Raw genomic sequence first — 18,184 nt, 5'->3', positions numbered from 1 at the left:
CTGCTCATGTCTAAGTGGATGTAATAAACCCTTTACCTTGATGCAAGATTACTGTGTTTGCAGTGACTCTTTCCTCATATTCAGTATACATATATATACATATTGAGACATGTGTATGTATGTATCTCTATGTTAAAGCCCTTTTTTTCTAACACCTGAGCCCTCATATTTTTTTAAAATAGGTTTTATTAGACAGTGTTATTGTGAGTTTAACTGTACTTTTAAATGTATTTTTGATGTGTTTTGTGAAAACTTTTTTAACCAGAGCTCTGAAGTTGCACTATCCCGACGTGTGTTAAATTCAATTGTGCTCAAGCAAAATTGTTTACTTTCAATTCTTAATACATGTGCTATTTCCGACCTGCGCAAAGAGCTGCAATAAATCCCTTATCGTTTGTGAGCAAGTTAGGTTGCCATTCGTAATCTAGCCCTTTGTTATTAGTAGTCTTGCTATGGAGCAGATATACTACATTCACAGCAATGTATAATTCATGGGCAGCCAAACATTTATAAATGGAAACTTTTCACTAACACGAGAATTTAGAGGTCCCTATTACCAAAGATGGGCCAGCTCATAAGTTTACATTCCTGCTTTTTCAAACGAAGATACCAAGAAACGAATAAGAATTGATAATAGGAGTAAATTAAATAGTTGCTTAAAATTGCATGCTCTATATGAATCATGAAAGAAAAAAAATTGGGTTCAGTATCCCTTTAAAATCACATCTTAGTTAAACTTTATATAGCAAATTAGTGAATATTAATTAATTTTATTTAACTGTGTATATCACTGAAATTTACAAAATGCTTAATAACCTGAGAAATGTGGAACTGTTTACTGAGAAACAAAATGTCATAGACTTTCTATGAACCATCTTAAGGAAAACAAGTACTGAATATTGGGCATTAGTTTATTTAGATATTATAGTTATTTTCTTTGAAAGTGTGAGTGCAGATTTGCTGCACAATGATCTATTTTTTTTTTTACCTATAAAGATAAATAAGTATAGAGAATACCTATACATCTATTACTTAAAAAATGTAAATAAAGTTCCTAACATTTATATATATATATATATATATATATATATATATATATATATATATATATATATATATATATATATATATATATAATAAGTAGTATTTGACATTTCTGCATAAGTGCATTTTTCCATATTTGCATAATATTTTGTATGTAAGTGTACATGGGTTTAAATGTGTCTGTGTATGAGAGGTCAAATGATAACAACAACATTACCTACAAGTTCATTTTATTGTTACGCATTAGAAATGTACAATCATTAAAAACATCCACAGTGGCAGTGCCAAAGTTTATAGAAAAAAGTGCTCATCATTGATAAAATAAGTCTTAGAGAAAGAGAGAGTGCACACATAATTAATATGAAACAACCAATGCAAAATAGAGACAGCTTATAATACAATTTAGTCGAGTGTTTCCTGGCTAATAGTCTATTTTACGCAAACATTTTTCATTTTATTATAGTGTAAAAAGGCTCAAAAGTCAAAACAACGCATCTTGTTGTCATTAAATACAAAAAAAGGTTATGTCATAAAAATCAACCCAAAAACAGTAAATATACAGTACCCTATAGTTCATATCCCATGCAAATCTTTATAAATATTATTTTCTCACACAAACATATCACACAGTAATTATTGTAATTTAATGGCAAATTATTTTCTTTCATCTTTTTCCAGACAGGAAATACAATTACCTTGGTCATTATGGTAGGCTTATTAAGTCTAGACATAAATGGTCAGTCAATTTTTCATAAATCCTTCATTTTGAATTAAAAAAAAAAAGAAAAATAACTGAACTCATAAAATTTTTTGTGCATTATAACTGTCATATTTCTCAAATGTTGTGACGTTAAATGAAAAATATTCTCATAAATACTTATTTCTAATACACATTATTTTTTGATAAAATCAGTGTCATTTTTTTATTGGCTGCATTTATAGAGCTTGGTTTATTCCAACAAAATCTAAAGAGAATTGTTTTTTTTCACATGCTATGGTTATTAATGTTTGGTGATTGATGTACCGTTAAATATCCCATAAAATCTAACTGTGGGAAAGAACATATGAAACAATGGATCTATAAACGGATATTTTCTTTCTCTTCTTAATATATTACAGTCTGTAAACCAAAGGGAAGTAAATAATTAGTTATGGTCTCACAAACGTTTATGAAGCAGTTTTACAGGGGCAATATTATTGTAACTTTCAGACAAGATAGCATTTTTAAACTTTTGTCCTCAAGTACCCTTAACAGGCCAGATTTATAGGGACATATATATATTATCATATATATGAAAAAGCTGCATTTAAATGTTGAAAAAATATATTTGACTGAACTAATGTTAAAGAAACTTTGTAGTACACAAATGTAACGCTCTCATTAGACCAAGTGATTTTTGCACTACTCACACTGGAACGTTACGGCCATATTTACATAGTTTCCATTAATGAATTATCATCCGCTGGAAAATATAATTCTTTTCACCATTTATAAAGTCTTTCAGGAGTTTACATTGACCCAATTTTCTCTCTTCGCTAATCTTAAATCTCATCTGTTGTTTATCATTTGCATCTCCTTTTGCAATCAATCAGGTCCTAAATGAGACTTAGCACCACATTTGCACTGTACAAATCATTGTTTTCCCCCAGCTGAACACTTATCAAAGCTACGTTTCTCACTACTAGACGATAAGGTAACATAAAAATTCCCAAACTTTACCACCTCAATGGAAACTAGGCCTCATTGTGAAAGTATACTTGACATCAAATCCCTTTGTATGGTGTCTAATCTTGTGTAAAATTAAACTTCTGCAATCTGAATCCATCCTGAGAAGTGTTAAACAATCCGAATGCCATTTGTATATAGACATGACAGGTATACTGAACATGTGTGCCCAATGACTATATTTGTGTTTTGGCTTCATCTAAAAATAAGAACATTATGGGAAATCATTTTCTTGTAGAAGAAAGAGGCCACAACTATTCTTATATTGTAAAACAGTATTCTCACATTTCTCATACTGTAAATCGTGAAACTGCTAAGTAACAAGGTTTTAAATATAGTCCAATATTGCAGAATTCCCAGTACAGACCGTGATTTTGAAACCGCACTCTCACTGTACAGAACTGGGTTTCTATAACAGAAAATTGTGTTTTTTTAAAGAAACATGACTGAATAGCAAATACTTAACTACTGACCACGACAATGCAATTGCCGAGAGAAGCCCCTTCCCTAAAGATGATAATACTTTACAATCCCAAAAATGAGAGTGTGAAATAAAACAAATATTATAACAGCGGGTTTGCTAAACGTCAATGTCTTGATGTTGCAGTCATGATTACTGTTTTTTCACAGTTTATATAGCTCTCTTTAAGTGTATGGTACATCACATATATGTATATTTAATACAAATTTGTGCGTAAATATCAGTCCTGCGCACTAACTATGGCCAATACAAAAAGCTATTATGTCTTGCATAGCTGCAACTAAGGAGAACATTTAGAAGTTGCTCTTAATAGCTGCCAAGTTTTTCTCGAGCTGGTAAAATGTACTGCAAAAATATGTTGGTGTAAGATGGAAGATAATGCAGGATCTTGAGAGCCAACATTATTAGCACTTTAACTGCTGATATCTGCAACAATGTAAATGCGGCCTAAGTATTTAACCCCTGCAAATGGGATTGAACACAAAGGTAAAATCCTGCTCAGAGCTGCAACACAGGAATTTGTGGCGTTATGCGAATGTCGCTGCAGCTCACTAGCTGCTTCCATAAAATCAATGCATTACCCGGTTGAGCAGGATTTTATCTATGTGACGCCTCTTTAAATAGGCACTAAAGTCAAAATTAAACTTTAATAATTCATACAGAGCATGCAGTTTTAAACAACTTTACGTATGTACTTCCATGATCAATTTGTGCTTTGTCTTTTTATTTGAACACTTTCTGAAGCACCAGTTGCTATTAAGCATCAGCAAGATTTCACAGTGTATACGAATATGCGGCTGTAATTGGCTGATGGCTATCACATGATACAGTGGGCAGGGAAATAGAAGCAATCTTTGAAAATTCTCAGAAAAATAATTACTGATCATTTGAAATTCAGTATAAGTAGTGTAAAGTGTTATTGCATTGTCTTTTTTATTGTACATTTGTTGATAATGAAATCTGCCTGTATTTAAAGGGACACTGAACCCAAATTTTTTCTTTTGTGATTCAGATAGAGCATGCAATTTTAAGCAACTTTCTAATTTACGACTATTATCAAATGTTCTTCATTCTCTTGGTATTTTTATTTGAAAAGCAAGAATGTAAGTTTAGATGCCGTCCCATTTTTGATGAACAACCTGGGTTGTAATTTCTAACTGGAGGATAAACTCATCCACCAATAAGCAAGTGCTGTCCAGGGTTGATAATAGGAGTAAATTGATAATAGGAGTAAATTAGAAAGTTGCTCAAAATTGCATGCTCTATCTGAATCACGAAAGAAAAATTTGGGTTCAGTGTCCCTTTAATGGTTCTTTAAATCTGGCTTGTAAGGGGGAACATGCACCATAGCACTTATTGCTATCACATTTCAGTAAAGACAGTGAGGTAGGAGAGGACAGGATTGGTCGTACGTTCAAACATATTACAAATTTAATAAAGTTCAAAAAGAAAAATAAAGGTTCCAAGAATTAACATAAGGGAACAATGTGAAGAGAGAAGGCAGAGAATGAACATGTTATTTGTAGACCACTATTTTAAAGAGAATTAAATGGAACAGCTTAAAAAAAACAGTAACACTACATTAAAGTTCACGATACACATGCAAATATTTGGACTTTGATATTCATTGTGGAGACAATTATTTTCTTACACCATATACCTATATATTAGGTACATAAATGCTGGACACTTAAATGTTTAATTTTAAATGAGACCTGATTGGCCTCCAAAACCTCTATGCATTACAGATATTTTCTGCAAGTGACACTGCACTTGTGTGTTACTGGCAGCCCGTAGCATACACTGATATGTATGTTCCGAACTTCCTGGCAGCCTAATTAATAAAATCACCCATTTTGAAAGATATATGAGCATTGGAGAAGGATCATTATGTGACCACCCACCTATAGGTTGTCCAGTACTATTTTAAATAACATCTGGCAAAAATAATTATAGATTTAGAGAATTTAAATTCACTTTTGATCCATTTTTTGAATTTTTCCCAAAGTGAATTTTCTGGATGAAATTGCAAAGGAAGTTTTGTCAGGAACAGAGACCTCAGTTCCGTCTGTACCAGTACATTAGCTTATGTTCTGTTTTTTTATGTGTATTTATTGCATCACTATATAGTAATGTTGGAACTACTTAAATAAAGTCTAATTATGCTTTATTTTTATTATATTAAATTATTTATATACCTGCACAAAATTGAGTTCATTGTAGAATTCTTTTTTGCATGTTTAAAAACCCACCAAAAACATTTAAATTGGAAACGGAATGTGAATAAACACAGTAATTCTTCTCCTACTGTATTAGCGCCCTCCAATGTAAGAATTTAGTTGTTTTCTATTTATGTGTTGACTTCTCAGCTTCTAATGGCTTATGAATCTTCAGTCTTACATCCTTGAGCTCATTAATACCAACAATCTATTTGAATTCTACATTAAAGGGACATGAAACCCATTTTTTTTCTTTCATGATTTAGATAGAGAATATGATTTTAAACAACTTTCCAATTTACTTCTATTATCTATTTGGCTTCCTTCTCTTAGTATCTTTTGTTGAAGAAACAGCAATGCACATGGGTGAGCCAATAACATGAGGCATACATGTGCAGCCCCCAATCAGCAGCTCCTTAGCCTATCTAGATATGCTTTTAAACTAAGGATACCAAGAGAACAAAACAAATTAGATGATAGAAATAAATTGGAAAGTTGTTTAAAATTTAATGCTTTCTCTGAGTCATGGAAGAAAAAAAAAATTATGTTTCATGTCCCTTTAAATTCTGAATTGTCTTTTTGACATGTTCACATAGCAATACTCTGTGGGAATAATACAGTTTTATTACTTTGTCCCATTATGTTGTAAGAGCACTTTAAAGTGACAGTCTGATGTGATTTATCTCTCTCTCTCTCTCCTTTAATGTGTTTTCAATCATCCATTTTACCTGCTGGGGTGGGTGCATTAAATTGTTTACAAATAGCTCCTTTACATTGACTTTGTCATTTGAAATAGCTGTTTGTGCCTGTTGTAATTCCCAGCTATACTAAATATTACAATACAGGTGGCCCTCGGTTTACAACGGTTTAATTTGAGCCATTTCAGAATAACAACCTTTTTTTCAATCATGTGACTGCTGTTGAAAAGCATTGAGAAGCAGTGCATTGATTAAAATAGCCAGTAGGTGGAGCTGTCCGCTTGTGTTGCAGCAAAGATATGCAAGCCAAGCAAGATGAAATGAATCAGTTTAACCAGATCTGAGCTATCGAGCAGCTTGCAAAGGAATAAGATCTTCCTGTCTATAAATCAGTCCAGATTGGAATGCATAAAAATAACTGTTTGCAGAAAAATGCAAGTAAAGTCTGTGTTGTGTGGTTATTTTATTAGGTTTATAATGCTGTTTAGCATCTAAAGTCTTAATTTCAAAGCTTTAAAAATAATGTATTAGGTGTTACTTATGACAATTTTGAGAGGGGCCTGGAACCTAACTCCCTCACTTCCCACTGACTTACATTATTAACTGGGTTTCAATTTACAACGGTTTCGAATTACAACCATTCTTTCTGGAACCTAACCCCGGTGTAAACTGAGGGCTACCTGTACTTAAGTTATGGTTATATAAAAGTTATGTAAACAAAATATAAATAAATCCCTCTCCCGGTGGTAGTGGTGGTGGGGAGCTGTGGACAGAGATAGACTAAAATGTTAATTTTCCATTGTTCTTCCAACATTTTTGTCTCACTGTGTGTATTGAGATAAGATAAAGTGGAATTTATTTAAATAATTTAGAAATAAGCTAATGAGACCTGGTCTCCCTGAAAGCTCAATCCATTCTACTGGGTTGTGCGTTCAATGAACAGAAATAGCTATTTCATATACAAAAATAAATCCAAACAAACCTTTTTATACTCTGCAACTGGTATAACAAATCATCAGAAACACATTAATAGGAAACACATTTTTACATTTTAACTAATGCAAAGTACCAGTAGCAAAATATATAATCTTAAATTTAAATTTGGACATTCAATTAAAGGGGCATTGTACATTAGATTTTTCTTTGCATAAATGTTTTGTCAATGATCCATTTATATAGCTCATCCGGGAGTGTTTTTATAATAATGTATAGTTTTGCTTATTTTTTAATAACATTGTGCTGATTTTCCGACTCCTATCCAAGCCCCAAAGTATCAGATGTAGACCCAGGTCTACAGATTCGTGCTGCCTTTGTTTATGTCAGCTGTCTTTTCATATGCAGGGAAGTGGGGGGGTGTCTGCTCTTTCTATTTTCCCAGCCCATTCACTGGGTGTCCCAGCCTAACCTCATCAACAGTGTTAAACTGGGAGCTTTTAAGTACGTTTTTAAAAGGTTTTATACTTGATTTTTAGATCAGTATCTGTGCATATTCTTCTTTAGTAGTGTCTATTACATATATATGGAAATTGATGTACACTGTCACTTTAAGCTGCACTCAAAGCATTTCAGTTAAAATGTGGATACAAATTACCATTGACAACCACATAAAAAGTTACAATGAAATATCATATAACAGACCCATCTAAAACACAGATTTTTCGAAAGAATGGTTATAAAGTGCTTGTAACTAGAAGAGTATTTATTATAACAGATACAAACATTAATTTCTATCTTCTAGAGCAATTGTATTGCATATTAAACACAAATATTTTGATGCTGCAGTGGCTTTGGAACCAACTTTGTTGTCTTTAATAAATACTATAAAAAGTTGTTTTATTTTTTTCCAAAATAAAAAATAAAATAAAAAATAAAATAAAAAAATAAGATAATGATTTTTACAACACTAATAACAAGTGTTCTTCCCATCTTAAAGGGATCTTAAAAATCATGAGCAGTAACTATATAACAATGCAATAATATAGCTTTCTACAGTTATTCCCATGCTTTAGATTTTCCTGATTTAAACAGCCCCAAAGTTTTCCATAAATACGAGTGTCCTTGCTGTGATTTTGCTGTTGTCTAGGTATTCTGAATGCCAGAAACTTTTTTTTAAAAGTTATTGTCCATGATTTTATTAAAGGGACAGTAAAGTCAAAATTAGACTTTCATGATTCAGATAGAGCATGTGATTTTATATATGCATCAATTTAATTTTTACTTATATTATCCAACTTATTTTGTTTCCTTGGTATCCTTTGTTGAAGATGATACCCAGGTAGGCTCAGACAACAATGCACTACTAGAAGCTAGCTGCTGAATGGGGCTGCATATATATATATATATATATATATATATATATACCTCTTGTCATTGGCTCACCCAATATGTATATATATATATATATATATATATATACCTCTTATCATTGGCTCACCCAATTTGTATATATATATATATATATATATATATATATATATATATATACCTCTTGTCATTGGCTCACCCAATTTGTATATATATATATATATATATATATATACCTCTTATCATTGGCTCACCCAATTTGCTCAACAAACTCTCAGTAGTGCATTGCTGCTCATTCAACAAAGGATAACAAAAGAATGAAGCAAAGTTGATAATAGAAGTAAATTGTAAAGTTGGTTCAAACTGTATGCTCTATCTGAATCATGAAAGAAAAAAGATTTCATGTCTCTTTAATGTTATAAAAATTGGGAATATGATGTTCATTTAACAATAAAAAAATGTAAGTAGATAAAAGGAAACCTTCTATAGGGTTTGACAAACCAAAACATTTTTACTGTTAATTCTCCATCCCCTTAGGAAAAAAAAGGCAGTATAAATTGAAGGCTTACAGTACAACTAAAATATTGCTGGTGAACCTCTCGGTGGTATATTCTAGGCATTGTTAATGAAGAAATAAAATTAGAGGAAGAATTCTTGCATATCCAGCTCTTCACCAAATGAAGACTTTATTGTTCCATTTATGGCATTATGCCTGAAAAAGAAAAGAAAAAAACACAACATAAACAATTTTACTATAACTCTATTTTATTTCACATAAACAGTATATAAACCAATTAACTGAAATCTTATGTTAAAAGGATACAGAAAACAAACATTTAATATAATATGTGCCAACATGCACTGATTAAAGGGAAATCAAAACTAAATGGTTTGGATAGATTTTAAATTGTAAACAGCTTTCCAATTTACTTATATTATCAATTGTGCTTAGTTCTCTTGCTATCCTTTGTTAAAGAGTGATTCTAGGTGAGTTCAGGAGCGTGCATGTGTATTTTCCTATCTGGCAGCAGTGTTTATAGCCATGTTATACATAATTGCAAACACTGCTGCCATAGACTGCTACAGACATGTGCAACGCTCTTAAGATCCTATCAGCTTACCTAAATACATTCTTCAACAAAGGATACCAAGAGAACAAACTCAATTTTATAATACAAGTAATTAGAAAAATGATTTAAACTTACATGCTCTACCTAAATGATGAATGTTTCATTTTGACTTTACTGTCTCTTCAGTTATGTTTTTTTAGGGGAAAAGTTGAATGAAATGTGTTTATGTATATTAAAAATAGGAGACATGCATTAATAATGTTTATTGGCTAAAAGAGACACGTTTAGGAGCAAAGCTACACTTTATATAAAACCTATAGAAATCAAAGCCAGACATGCCAGAACTACAAGCAGTTTCTTTATATTGCCTATTGTGATAAGACAAAGTCTGACAGTTTCATACCACATCTGTCTGCCATGTATTTTAGAATAGAACTGACAACTACAGCAGCTGCTAGATGTTAGACAAGGTCACAAATATGCTGCGTTTGCAAAGTGCATCTACAGCTGCGCAGAAACCTATCACCTTAATACAGATGACTGCTTTTTGCAATTACACCTGATTACGCTGATGAGTAAACACTCAAATATAACTACTAAAAACTAGATAATTGCCACAATTCAATTATTTTTTTAAAAAATGTGTTCATTACTTTACAGTAACAAATATAAGGCCTGGAATGTAACTTTATTTGCTAGAACGTTTCTGTAGAGTGCCAGATATTTGTTTGGCAGGTTTTAGAAATTTTAGTCAAATAACAAGAAGAAATGATCATACAGATGTCCCATTAGCTTAAGAATATTAAAAATAATGGACCCTGCGTTGAAAGTACACCAAAGACATTAAATATTACATTTACGTGTTCTGTGAGTTATTCCAAAACTCTGAGCACTGCAGCTGTTTGTGTGAGATACAACATTTTTAGATGATATCCGTTGATGGTGAAAAGTTTATTTTAGGAAGTATGTGAATCAAGCCGAAAATACTCAACAATATAATATTATGTCAAGCATAATATAAAAATAAACTATTGTATATTTTACCTGTTTAACTGGGAACTTATTTAAGGGAAAGCGTTTATTTTGCTACATGAATCTTTAATGTGATTTCTAGGGTTTCAAGGGATGAATTTCAGACATACTTTGCTATTAACCAGAAGTGTTGTAATGAAATATAATTTACATCTTTAACAATTGACTTTGTGAAAATGGAAAAAAAACTGCTTTTGTGGTTAATTATTTGTCTAGACTGGAACACCCATATTTAGGAAAATGTATTACACCAGAAAGGGCAACAGCATTTATCAATATGAAAAATGGAAACAAATTAAAAGCATATTCCCTAAAAACAGGATTTGCGACTCGCACCCACACAATGTGTTAATTGATGTTTACCTCAAGTATGTAGTTGTGTATCTGGTATCAATAACACAAATTAATTGTATACAAAGAATAACAAAAACACATATTTTCCTGGGTGTGGACATAATTAATCTAGATCCATTCTTTGTATTAGGGTGAAATATTTTATTTAGACAGGGGAATTTAAAGAAATGTGACCAACTAGTCATTAAAATTGTAAACAAGACAAAGCCTAAAGAAATTCAATTTGTTCTTTAAAGAAGGCAAATTCCCTTTTAAATTCCAAATCTTTTATTTGATTTTCCAATAATGCTTTGGCCACTGTTATAGTAATGAGATAAACTGACCCATCACCCAAGTCTCTTCATTCTACTAGGATTGCACACATTCATATTCACACATTTAAACTAAACATGTGGGGTAAATGAGGCAAGTATGTTTTCTCCATTGTGTACATGGGCATGGTTTGATTGTTGTACTTTGCACAGTAGTGGGCCTACATTATTATTGTTTGTTGCCTATCATCCAATAAATAAATTACTATTGTGTACCCTTGTTAATACATTCAGTATGATTATTATTATTAGAAGGAGGAAGGCAAATACAATCTAGAGGTTTATGAGTGGTAGATAGGTAATGGGTATGGAGTATGGTTTCTAGTTGAAGCAACAATGAGAAGAGAGAGCTAGAAGATTATCTTACTGTGGTGTTAAGGTTAGTTGGGTTTTTAAAATAGGATACATAGGAAGTAATGATGGAGGCGGAAACATATAGATCACTGGTTGACCAAAGAGACATGACCAAATAGACTATCAAGAAATGTGTAGATTATTGTCACTATTTTTAATTTCTCTTGTAAGGTGTATCCAGTCCACGGATCATCCATTACTTGTGGGATATTCTCCTTCCCAACAGGAAGCTGCAAGAGGATCACCCACAGCAGAGCTGTCTATATAGCTCCTCCCCTAACTGCCACTACTAGTTATTCTCTTGCAGCTCTCGACAAGATAGGAAGTAGCTAGAGAGATGTGGTAAATTTATGTAGTTTATCTTCAATCAAAAGTTTATTATTTTCAAATGGTACCGGAGTTGTACTGTTTTAGCCTCAGGCAGAAAGTTGAAGAAGAGTCTGCCTGTGGTTTTTGATGATCTTAGCAGGTTGTAACTAAGATCCATTGCTGTTCTCACACATAACTGAAGAGATGAGGTAACTTCAGCTGGGGGAATGGCGTGCAGGGTCTCCTGCTATGAGGTATGTGCAGTTTAATTTTTTCTAGAGAAATGAATATGCTAGAAAATGCTGTTAATACCGGATTTATTTAAGGTAAGCCTGATTACAGTGATTTAATGACTAGTATCATGCTTGCTGTAAAAGGTAATATTCTTATTACTTTCTCACATTACTGAAAATAAGATAACGCTTGCTGGAAGTGTTTAAACGTTTTTTCTCTTGTAAGGTGTATCCAGTCCACAGATCATCCATTACTTGTGGGATATTCTCATTCCCAACAGGATGTTGCAAGAGGACACCCACAGCAGAGCTGTTATATAGCTCCTCCCCTAACTGCCATATCCAGTCATTCTCTTGCAACTCTCAACATGCATGGAGGTAGTAAGAGAGAGTGGTGAAATATAGTTAGTTTTTTATCTTCAATCAAAAGTTTGTTATTTTAAACGGTACCAGAGTTGTACTATTTTATCCCAGGAAGTAAATAGAAGAAGAATCTGCCTGAGTTTTCTATGATCTTAGCAGGTTGTAACTAAGATCCATTGCTGTTGTCACATGTGTCTGAGGAGAGAGGTAACTTCAGCTGGAGAATGGCGTGCAGGTTACTCTGCTATGAGGTATGTGCAGTTACAATTTTTTCTAGAAATGAAAAATGCTAGAAAATGCTGCTGATACCAGATTAATGTAAGTTAAGCCTGAATACAGTGATTTAATAGCGACTGGTATCATGCTTACTCTCAGGGGTAATACCCTTATAAAATTGCCATATAAAACGTTTGCTGGCATGTTTAATCATTTTTATATATGCTTTCATGATAAAACTTTATTGGGGCCTAGTTTTTTCCACATGGCTGGCTTAAATTTTGCCTAGAAACAGTTTCCTGAGGCTTTCCACTGTTGTAGTATAAAAGTTACAGTTGTTGCAGTTAAAATTACAAACTGTGACATCCAGCTTCCCTCAGGAGTACCCTGTATGCTATAGGACATCTCTAAAGGGCTCAAAGGCTTTCCAAAGTCGTTTATTGGGGAAGGTAGGGCCACAGCAGGCTGTTTGTTGTGTCTGTTAAAAAACGTCTATATCGTTTTTTTTTTATCCGTTTTTTGAATTAAGGGGTTAATCATCCATTTGAAAGTGGGTGCAATGCTCTGTTAACTTATTACATACACTGTAAAAATTTTGTTTGATTTACTGCCTTTTTTCACTGTTTTTCAAATGTTGACAAAATTTGTTTCTCTTAAAGACACAGTACCGTTTTTTATATTTGCTTGTTAACTTGATTTAAAGTGTTTTCCAAGCTTGCTAGTCTCATTGCTAGTCTGTACAAACATGTCTGACATAGAGGAAACTCCTTGTTCATTATGTTTAAAAGCCATGGTGGAACCCCCTCTTAGAATGTGTACCAAATGTACTGATTTCACTTTAAGCAATAAAGATCATATTCTGTCTTTAAAAAAAAATTATCACCAGAGGAATCTGACGAGGGGGAAGTTATGCCGACTAACTCTCCCCACGTGTCAGATCCTTTGACTCCCGCTCAAGGGACTCATGCTCAAATGGCGCCAAGTACATCTAGGGCGCCCATAGCGATTACTTTACAAGACATGGCGGCAGTCATGGATAATACACTGTCAGCGGTATTAGCCAGACTACCTGAATTTAGAGGTAAGCGAGATAGCTCTGGGGTTAGACGAAATGCAGAGCATACTGACGCTTTAAGAACCATGTCTGATACTGCCTCACAATATGCAGAAGCTAAGGAAGGAGAGCTTCAGTCTGTGGGTGATGTTTCTGACTCAGGAAAGATGATGCAACCTGATTCTGATATTTCTACATTTAAATTTAAGCTTGAACACCTCTGCGTGTTTCTCAGGGAGGTTTTAGCTGCTCTGAATGACTGTGATACAATTGCAGTGCCAGAGAAATTGTGTAGACTGGATAAATACTATGCAGTGCCGGTGTGTACTGATGTTTTTCCAATACCTAAAAGGTTTACAGAAATTATTAATAAGGAATGGGATAGACCAGGTGTGACGTTCTCTTCCCCTCCTATTTTTAGAAAAATGTTTCCAATAGACGCCACCACACGGGACTTATGACAGACAGTTCCTAAGGTGGAGGGAGCAGTTTCTACTTTAGCAAAGCGTACTACTATCCCTGTCGAGGACAGTTGTGCTTTTTTAGATCCAATGGATACAAAATTAGGTTACCTTAAGAAAATGTTTATTCAATAAGGTTTTATCCTACAGCCCCTTGCATGCATTGCTCCTGTCACTGCTGCTGCGGCGTTCTGTTTTGAGTCTCTGGTAGAGGCTTTACAGGTAGCGACTCCATTGGATGACATACTTGGCAAGCTTAGAGCACTTAAGCTAGCCAATTCCTTTGTTTTCTGATGCCATTGTTCATTTGACTAAACTAACGGCTAAGAATTCTGGTTTTGCTATACAGGCGCGCAGGGCGCTATGGCTTAAATCATGGTCAGCTGACGTGATTTCAAAATCTAAGCTGCTTAACATTCCCTTCAAGGGGCAGACCCTATTCGGGCCTGGTTTGAAGGAGATTATTGCTGATATCACTGGAGGAAAAGGTCATGCCCTTCCTCAGGACAGGTCCAAATCAAGGGCCAAACAGTCTAATTTTCATGCCTTTCGAAACTTCAAGGCAAGTACGGCATCAACTTCCTCTAATGCAAACAAGAGGGAACTTTTGCTCAGTCCAAGACGGTCTGGAGACCAAACCAGACCTGGGACAAAGGTAAGCAGGCCAAAAAGCCTGCTGCTGCCTCTAAGACAGCATGAAGGAACGGCCCCCTATCCGGTAACGGATCTAGTAGGGGGCAGGAGATGTCCAGGATCCCTGGGTGTCGGAAATTATATCCCAGGGATATCTTCTAGACTTCAAAGCTTCCCCCCCAAAAGGGAGATTTCACCTTTCACAATTATCTATAGTTATGGGAGTGATCCATCCAGTTCCAAAGACTGAACAGGGACAGGGTTTTTTACTCAAATCTGTTTGTGGTTCCCAAAAAAGAGGGAACCTTCAGACCAATTTTTGATCTAAAGATCTTAAACAAATTCCTCAGAGTTCCATCATTCAAGATGGAAACTATTCGTACCATCCTACCTATGATCCAGGAGGGTCAATATATGACTACAGTGGATTTAAAGGATGCTTATCTTCACATTCCGATAACAAAGATCATCATCGGTTTCTCAGGTTTGCCTTTCTAGACAGGCATTACCAGTTTGTAGCTCTTCCCTTTGGATTAGCTACAGCCCCAAGAATCTTTACGAAGGTTCTAGGGTCGCTTCTGGCGGTCCTAAGGCAGCGGGGCATAGCAGTGGCCCCTTATTTAGACGACATCCTGATACAGGCGACAAACTTCCAAATTGCCAAGTCTCATACGGACGTAGTACTGGCATTTCTGAGATTGCATGGGTGGAAAGTGAACGAGGAAAAGAGTTCTCTATCCCCACTCACAAGAGTTTCCTTCCTAGGGACTCTGATAGATTCTGTAGAAATGAAAATTTACCTGACGGAGTCCAGGTTATCAAAGCTTCTAAATTCCTGCCGTGTTCTTCATTCCATTCCGCGCCCTTCGGCGGCTCAGTGCATGGAAGTAATCGGCTAAATGGTAGCGGCAATGGACATAGTGCCGTTTGCACGCCTACATCTCAGACCACTGCAACTATGCATGCTCAGTCAGTGGAACGGGGATTACACAGATTTGTCCCCTCTACTAAATCTGGATCAAGAGACCAGGGATTCTCTTCTCTGGTAGCTATCTTGGGTCCATCTGTCCAAAGGTATGACCTTTCGCAGGCCAGATTGGACAATTGTAACAACAGATGCCAGCCTTCTGGGTTGGGGTGCAGTCTGGAACTCCCTGAAGGCTCAGGGATCGTGGACTCAGGAGGAGACACTCCTTCCAATAAATATTCTGGAAGAGCGATATTCAATGCTCTTCAGGCTTGGCCTCAGTTAGCAACTCTGAGGTACATCAGATTTCAACATCACGACTGTGGCTTACATCAACCATCAAGGGGGAACAAGAAGTTCCCTAGTGATGTTAGAAGTCTCAAAGATAATTCGCTGGGCAGAGACTCACTCTTGCCATCTATCAGCTATCCATATCCCAGGAGTAGAGAACTGGGAGGCAGATTTTCTAAGTCGTCAGACTTTTCATCCGGGGGAGTGGGAGCTCCATCCGGAGGTGTTTGCACAGTTGATTCAACGTTGGGGCAAACCAGAACTGGATCTCATGGCGTCTCGCCAGAACGCCAAGCTTCCTTGTTACGGATCCAGGTCCAGGGATCCCAAGGCAGCGCTGATAGATGCTCTAGCAGCGCCTTGGTCCTTCAACCTGGCTTATGTGTTTCCACCGTTTCCTCTGCTCCCTCGTCTGATTGCCAAGATCAAACAGGAGAGAGCATCGGTAATTTTGATAGCACCTGCGTGGCCACGAAGGACTTGGTATGCAGATCTGGTGGACATGTCATCCTTTCCACCATGGAGTCTGTCTCTGAGGCAGGACCTTCTACTTCAGGGTCCTTTCATCCATCCAAATCTAATTTCTCTGCGGCTGACTGCTTGGAGATTGAACGCTTGATTTTATCAAAGCGTGGTTTCTCCGAGTCGGTCATTGATACCTTAATACAGGCGCGAAAGCCTGTCACCAGGAAAATCTATCATAAGATATGGTGTAAATATCTTCATTGGTGTGAATCAGAGGGTTACTCATGGAGTAAGGTCAGGATTCCTAGGATATTATCTTTTCTCCAAGAAGGATTGGAGAAGGGTTTGTCAGCTAGTTCCTTAAAAGGACAGATTTCTGCTCTGTCTATTCTTTTGCACAAACATCTGGCTGAGGTTCCAGACGTGCAGGCGTTTAGTCAGGCTTTAGTCAGAATCAAACCTGTTGCTCCGCCTTGGAGTTTAAATTTAGTTCTTAAGGTTCTTCAAGGGTACCAAACCTGTTTTTTTACCTAAGGTGGTATCTAATAAAAATATCAATCAGGAGATTGTTGTACCGTCACTGTGTCCTAATCCTTCTTCAAAGAAGGAACGTCTTTTACACAATCTTGACGTGGTTCGTGCTTTTATTTACAAGCTACTAAAGATTTTTGTCAAACATCTGCATTGTTTGTTGTCTACTCTGGACAGAGGAGAGGCCAAAAGGCTTTGGCAACCTCTCTTTCTTTTTGGCTAAGGAGTATAATACGCTTAGCTTATGAGACTGCTGGCCAGCAGCCTCCTGAAAGGATTACAGCTCATTCTACTAGAGCGGTAGCTTCCACATGGGCTTTCAAAAATGAGGCTTCTGTTGAACAGATTTGTAAGGCGGCGATTTGGTCTTCGCTTCATACTTTTTCAAAGTTCTATAAATTTGATACTTTTGCTTCTTCTGAGGCTATTTTTGGGAGAAAGGTCTTGCAGGCAGTGGTGCCTTCCGTTTAAGCGCCTGCCTTGTCCCTCCCTTCATCCGTGTCCTATAGCTTTAGTATTGGTATCCCACAAGTAATGGATGATCCGTGGACTGGATACACCTTACAAGAGAAAACATAATTTATGCTTACCTGATACATTTATTTCTCTTGTGGTGTATCCAGTCCACGGCCCGCCCTGTCATTTTAAGGCAGGTGTTTTTTATTTTTAAACTACAGTCACCACTGCACCCTAAAGTTTCTCCTTTCTCTTGCTTGTCTTCGGTCGAATGACTGGTAGTGGCAGTTAGGGGAGGAGCTATATAGACAGCTCTGTTGTGGGTGATCCTCTTGCAGCTTCCTGTTGGGAAGGAGAATGTCTCACAAGTAATGGATGATCCGTGGACTGGATACACCACAAGAGAAATACATTTATCAGGTAAGCATAAATTATGTTTTGATTCTGTAGCACACGGACAGGTGGTGTAAAAAATGACAAAGGACCATAACTAATGCTAATTGTCAATAGATTACCAAGTGTGGCAGATAAATTAATTTTGGGCAGATATTTGAAAGGCCACTAAGAGGTTGTAGTATGATAAGGGGAGATATGTGACACATGTGGTGTCAT

The 18,184-nt window shown here is 35.6% G+C and overlaps 1 protein-coding gene across 7 annotated transcripts in view; it reads right to left on the bottom strand.

The window, feature by feature from the left end:
- Positions 1-1,257: 1,257 nt before the first annotated feature.
- The window catches only part of SNCAIP (synuclein alpha interacting protein), a 462,588-nt gene continuing 445,661 nt past the window's right edge, over positions 1,258-18,184 (bottom strand). For all 7 annotated transcript variants that reach the window (XM_053701602.1, XM_053701601.1, XM_053701600.1 and 4 more), the window contains one exon: positions 1,258-9,184. In XM_053701602.1, the coding sequence (XP_053557577.1) occupies positions 9,179-9,184 (6 nt within the window). In that variant the 3' untranslated portion in view covers positions 1,258-9,178. The remainder of the gene's footprint in view (positions 9,185-18,184) is intronic.

The sequence above is a fragment of the Bombina bombina genome, chromosome 2 (genome assembly GCF_027579735.1).
Source record: "Bombina bombina isolate aBomBom1 chromosome 2, aBomBom1.pri, whole genome shotgun sequence".
NCBI lineage: Eukaryota > Metazoa > Chordata > Amphibia > Anura > Bombinatoridae > Bombina > Bombina bombina.
Note: the sequence above shows the minus strand (reverse complement) of the source record. Positions and strands in the feature narration are given on the sequence as shown.